Raw genomic sequence first — 6217 nt, 5'->3', positions numbered from 1 at the left:
CAAGTTTTATTTTTTTTTTTAGAAAATAAAAACACACTAAAATTATCCTAAAATGAATGTATTATCTTTATAAAAGTAGCATGAGAGAGCTTTACGTCCCATATAAAATTCTGTTTGTTGCTTTAAAGTATGTTGTGATTTATTCTATAATTTTTCTGTCCGATCTGATTTATTTGCTTTTGATGTCAATACTGATCCATTAATTTTGTAAAACAAAAAAAAATGTTGTAAACAGATCCAGGTTGTTCCTCATTTTTATTCACCTTCTTTGATCTTTCAACGCATAAACAGATCACGTCCAGTGTAAATATCAATTAGAAAAAATAGGTGATAATTAGTCGTGAGAAAATTGGAAACTGTAGCGTTAGTTTTTTTAGATCTGCAAATCTCTGATCAATTATGATCCATGTTTACATGAATTATTTTTTTTTAAATCAGTGTCTTTTTTTAGGTAATAATTAGTCATGCAGGAAAGTTTAGTGACCGAATATTTTTGATCAGATGTGATCATATCTACATAAAAAAATCAAACGCAATGACATTCTCCCATAATCGTTGTTCTAACATAAATGTGATGGATTATGTGATGAAATTACGGATTTTATTTATTTAATTCACCTTTTCCCAGAGCTTTGGAGAAAAGGTGATTTTGTAGCAGTAGTGTGCCGTTCTAATTAAAAAGAAACAAAAATCGAATCTTTTTTCTGTTGAAATGTCTATCTAGATTGTTGGTTACATTAAGAAAAAAAATCAGTTTTAAACATTTATTAATAATTTTTGAGCTACGAAGTTTGACTTTACCGAACTGTTTCTGAGAGCCCCTGATGCCGTATCCCACTGAACTTTACGAGGGTAAAATGTTGTGATCCGTTCATGATATGGAAATTTCTATAAGGGCTTTTATTCGAAATTACAAACTTAAAATCTACAGCACTGATCAAAATAACAAAAAATGAAAAAAATATTTATCCGATTCTGATTGGGAGACAACGTCCGATTGAGTCTGAAACTTTGTGGTCAAGCCTGAGTACCGATCATGTGATCGGATCGGGACATCATCCCTTATTTACTCTGTGTTAAAGGCTTAAAGTGTGTTATGGTACATCTTTGTGGTATTTTGTTGTTTTTCCTCTAACAAATTTTCTTTTTTTTGTTTTAAAGTTAAACCATTAAGGATGAAAAGAATGGGGCCTAACACGGAGCCCTGGGGTATCTCATGAGTGATCAAACTCAATGCAAGCAGCAAATAAAACTTGAATATTTGCTGAAAGGATGAATTCTTTCAGATCATTCTTCATTAGTGTGTCAATTATTCTGCAACTTACCAGTTTGCCACTTTTTGGTTGTTTCAACACTTGGATTCTGGTTATGATTGGAGAAGAAGTAATAGTTGTAATTTCTCCATTTTTCATTTAGTGTTTCTATTTTTACTTCAGGAGAAACGCATCGCGTCCCTTGATGCGGCCAACGCCCGTCTCATGAGCGCCCTGGCCCAGCTGAAGGAGCGCTACAGCATGCAGACCCGCAACGGCATCTCCCCCACCAACCCCACCAAACTGCAGATAACGGAAAACGGAGAGTTCAGAAACAGCAGCAACTGCTAGACGGACCGCCGGCGTCTGCCCCAACCGAGTACCTGAGTGTTGTACAGGATGCGTCCTCGCCTGGCTTGGAGAACGGTTGTGTTTGCGTTCTTTTAGAAGACGGTGTGGAGGCGAAGGCGGCACTTTCGGGGGCGACTCCCAACGTTGCGAACAAATCACCAGACGGCCTTTTTGTCCGGAGGGTGATGAGACAGAGGAGGCGGGGCAGTGCTTTGTACATAAAACACTCAAGGAGCATCCTGGGACGGCTCGACTTCCCGCCGCCCGGGGACCAACCACTAGCTAACCACACGAGGTGACGACCGCCACTCCTCTCCCTCCCGACAGACCAGGTGACCCGGTCAAACCCAACAGTGTGGGCTCTCTTTAGTCGACTGAAGAACTTTGTGATGCTTTATTTTGAAGTCCAGAAAGAACCAAATCTGAACTGACAGAGATATTTTCAGTATAAACTGTAGGTGTGTTCCTGAGCATCCCTGTTAACCCCGCCCCCTTTACCCTTTGTGTCGTGCACTTTGTGAAAATCTATTGGTACATGAAAGGCCTTAAGGAAGAAACACACCTACTCCCGATTACTGCAAAAAACGTAAAAAGGCACAACTTATACTGTGGATATATAAAGAATACTAAGTAAATTACAATCTTCTAAATATATCATAAATACTAAAGTAAATAAATTATATGGGATATTATAGAAATGAAATTTATTATACAGTTTCTTCTATGGAGTATACAAACATATATTTGATAAATATGAGAGCAGCCCTTTATTTAAAGATGTTAGTTTCTTTTACGTTGAAGCTGTTGACATTGTTTCGACTACCTTAACTCTTCAACGGTTGATTCACTTAACGAAGCGGAGAAAAGCAGCGTTGTGCTAGTATGCAACATTTTTCAGTTAGTAGTGATGCATTCAGATTAAATAAGATTAATCTACAATACAGAAAAGTGTTGCATATTGGTGCAAAAATGATATAATAATTCGCGTAAACGGATTAAGACAGATCTAGAGTTAAAGGGTCAAAACGCTAAAGAATGGAGATGACGGCGAGCAGTGATCAGCACTTCATCCTTTAGATATCCGCCATGCTCAGCCCTTTATGTAATGTATGCAAAAATAATAATAATGGGAATGTTTTCAAACGACTCTTGCTTTGTGCTTTTCACTGCTCTGACAGATTACTGTTATCGTCTTCTCTCGGTGCACAGCTTACTTTTCAACTCAAACTGCTTTATTTGTCAGTAGTAATTGTGTATCTGCATCCAAACTGTGATTATTATCCCTCCTTTAGATCTTCTGAATATGGCTCTTACCATGTGGTTCCCCTACCCTCCTCTCTTTGCTCACCACCACCTTTTATTTGGATTTTTTATATAGAAATACATGAGATGTGAGGCTTTGCATGCTTCATCCTTGCTCGAGAGCCAGCTGTAGCATCGATATCAGTTTTTTGTTTGTTTTAGTTGCCAGTGTAACAGTGGTGATGAACCTGCAAACCAGTATATATGATACCTGAATGCATCAAGAGGCGGGACGGCCCCAGAAAGTGTAAATACTCAATGATCACACTATTTTTACCTAATATTACCAGAGCTTTTTGTAAATGTATCTTGTGCGAAAACTTTGCTGTATCATTTATGGAAATTGTACATAGAAAAATAGCCCAGTCAGTCATCTGTCCTCATTGGGTGGAATTATACATTTCAATCAACTTTTTCACGTGTTCTCAGTTGAAGCTCTTGTTTTTTTGTATTTACAGTGCGTCATTAATTGCTTAAAGAAAAAACAGAAATTGAGATAGAAAGGAGTCCAAAATGGATCTACAAGCACAATCTTCTAGTTCTCTTAAGTCTAGCTCTATGCATTTTTACGTTGTATTCGGGTACACCTGTACAATCTAAAGTGACGATTGTTTAAGCCCTGTTCTCATTTTTCATGCAATAGTAGTACTACACAATGGAAACGATCCCAAAAACAGTTGAGATGTCACTCTCAGTTCAGTTTGAAGTAGTTCTACCTGCTTAACTTTTTTATTTCTTATGGCACATATGTGTATAACACCACCAAACACTAGGTGGCAGTGCAGGTTCTTTTGCAACATCTAAAGCTGTTGAAGGAACAACATGCTAATGCTAGCTCTTCCAAACTAACAATTAGAGACTTATTTTTTAACTTAACTGAAAAATATTAGGAATATTTAAACATTTGACTCAAAAAACTAATTTAGTAACATTTCTGAATCCATTATTTATTTACAAAAAGACAGTTTTAGGTTAAACTATTCCACTAAACAGCAAAATCTGATTATAATTGCCAAATATGCAAACTTTTAAAATTATTTGATCTAGCAGAATTGTTGTTTTCCCTGCAAAAATTGTGTAATTTGGCAACAAGCACAACATTTTTTAAAGTTAAGGAGTAATGGTTATGTTGCAAATATTTTTTAAATTGTTACAAATTAACCTGAGATTTTTTTTTCTTTAACTAGCAGGCTAGTTAGACATTAAAACAGCAACAGCTAAGCAAGAAAAATGCTTAGTCTATCTTAAATAAAAAGATTTCTCCTTAACAAGTTTATTATTTACTCTGTAGAGTTTGACATCATTCAAAGAATGAGTTCCCTAAAAGGATAAAGAAACTTTTATTTAAAAAAAGTTTACATTTCCACTACAAGAACATTGCTAAAAACTTGCTTGAATGTTAAAAAAAAAGATCAAATTTCGTTTTAGTTTACAGACTTTGACTGTTTAGGTAATGCAGCTAAATTTGACAAACAGAAAAACTGTTTCTTAATTGTCATGTGACTTTGTTTACGACGCCATATTGGCTGGGCAGCTTTAGCGGGTAAACTGTTCAAGTTGTTTAGAAATTGAAGTGATCTAACAGTATTTTAAGATATTGAATACCTAATCCGGTCCAATGCATCAATAATTTATACATAAAGTAATGCTACATAGCAGATTACAATTTACATTTCTGTTTCTAATTTTGTGTTGATTTATTGGTATCTTAGCACCTGCTAAAAGGTCAGTAGCAATGAATTTGATGGTCAACAGGTCCACAAAACTCTAAACTACTGTCTTCCACCAATTTCTAGGCAGCAGGTATCCTAACGTAGTCTATAATTTTCCATTAATTGAACATCCAGCAGAATAACAAAATGGAATGAACCATATCAGAGCTCCATTCCAGCCAGTATGGCAGCCTGTGATGTCACATGCACACTCTATGCTAGCTAGAAGCTTCCTATAGCTAAAGATTGTGAAATGCTAGCTAGCAACAAGACGATTTTTGGCATTTAATTCAAATATTCATGCTTATTGCTAGAATACCGTTCCATTAAAAGTGTTCTAATAAAGCTACAAGTCAGCTTAGTAATGGTATGGAACATTATAGCTTATTGCTACATGCTAAGCTAACTCCAAAAATGTTGCCATTTCTCATTTGGTTCAAGAGCAATTTTCCCTGAATTCTACGTGTGTTTAACAAAATTTGACTTTAAATCAGCACTATAAATGTTATGTGGTTTCAAGCTCTACAGTACAAAACAATCAGCACCTGTACCCTGGACTAAAGAAGCACTCGACTCATTAATTCCACCCATAACCCCGGTTCAAACTTCCATTCATCATACAAAACCGGAGCTTAACCTCGTCACGGTTCAACCACTCATTCAAAAGATTTATTAAAATATAAAGCTATAATTAAAGTAAAAGATATTGTATGTTTTCTATTGTAGAAAATACTTTTGTAAGTATGTTGAAAGTATAAAGTATTTGGTAGATTCTGCTTCCTTTGACGACAGTGAAAAAACAATAATGTACAGAAGAAGTTGTGTTGACAAAATGTGGCTGTGCAATTTATGTACATTTGCAACTAGACCTATTAAAGTTTTATTTAGCTATTTTAAAACCTGCTTCTTCTGTGTCTCGTCTCATTAGTTCATCCACACATTTTCTACGACTCCTATGTGCAGATAAGCATTATTTATTTATTTATTTTTTTTTGGAACAAGTTCAGCGTGATTCATGTCAACATTAAAACTCAAGAGAGTGCGGATTGATGACAAACTGCCAGCGAGAACATATGCTCCAACTGTGGGTACAAATAGAGGGAAGAGGGTGTGATGGAGGGATGTGAGAGAAGGATACGAGTCTCCTAACAAGAAAGCTGACCTACATACTGCCTGAATGTTATTACCCCAAGAGAAGAGCCAAAAGCCAAAAAAACAGGATTCATTTAATGTACCTAGTTGGGGTCAAATCAGGATCAAATGAATAAAAAAAACCAGATTGTAATTTTGAAATGTTATATATATATATATTAGGGATGTCCAGATTAGATCATGTGATCGAAAATTGGGACTGAACATGTGATTGATGACTCAATCGATATCAGATATTTTTATTTATTCTCAATATTATCAGCGCTTTATATTTCAATCTAATTATTCCAGCTAAATACTCCATGTCGCCGTAAAACGCAGCATAATAATGCAGTAGTTAAACAGGAGGCTAACAAAAACAATTCAGTCAAGTTTGCGAGATCTTTGCAGATTCTATATATATATATATATATATATATATATATATATATATATATATATACACAC

The 6217-nt window shown here is 35.4% G+C and overlaps 1 protein-coding gene across 7 annotated transcripts in view; it reads left to right on the top strand.

Annotated features, from left to right (window-relative positions):
• Positions 1-5521, top strand: part of dab2ipb (DAB2 interacting protein b) — a 189105-nt gene extending 183584 nt beyond the window's left edge. For all 7 annotated transcript variants that reach the window (XM_036214499.1, XM_036214498.1, XM_024257824.2 and 4 more), the window contains one exon: positions 1437-5521. In XM_036214499.1, coding sequence (XP_036070392.1) covers positions 1437-1604 — 168 coding nt within the window. In that variant the 3' untranslated portion in view covers positions 1605-5521. The remainder of the gene's footprint in view (positions 1-1436) is intronic.
• The last annotated feature ends 696 nt before the right edge of the window (positions 5522-6217 follow it).

Source organism: Oryzias melastigma, linkage group LG12 (assembly GCF_002922805.2).
Source record: "Oryzias melastigma strain HK-1 linkage group LG12, ASM292280v2, whole genome shotgun sequence".
Taxonomy (NCBI): domain Eukaryota; kingdom Metazoa; phylum Chordata; class Actinopteri; order Beloniformes; family Adrianichthyidae; genus Oryzias; species Oryzias melastigma.
This window is presented reverse-complemented; position numbering and strand designations above follow the sequence as displayed.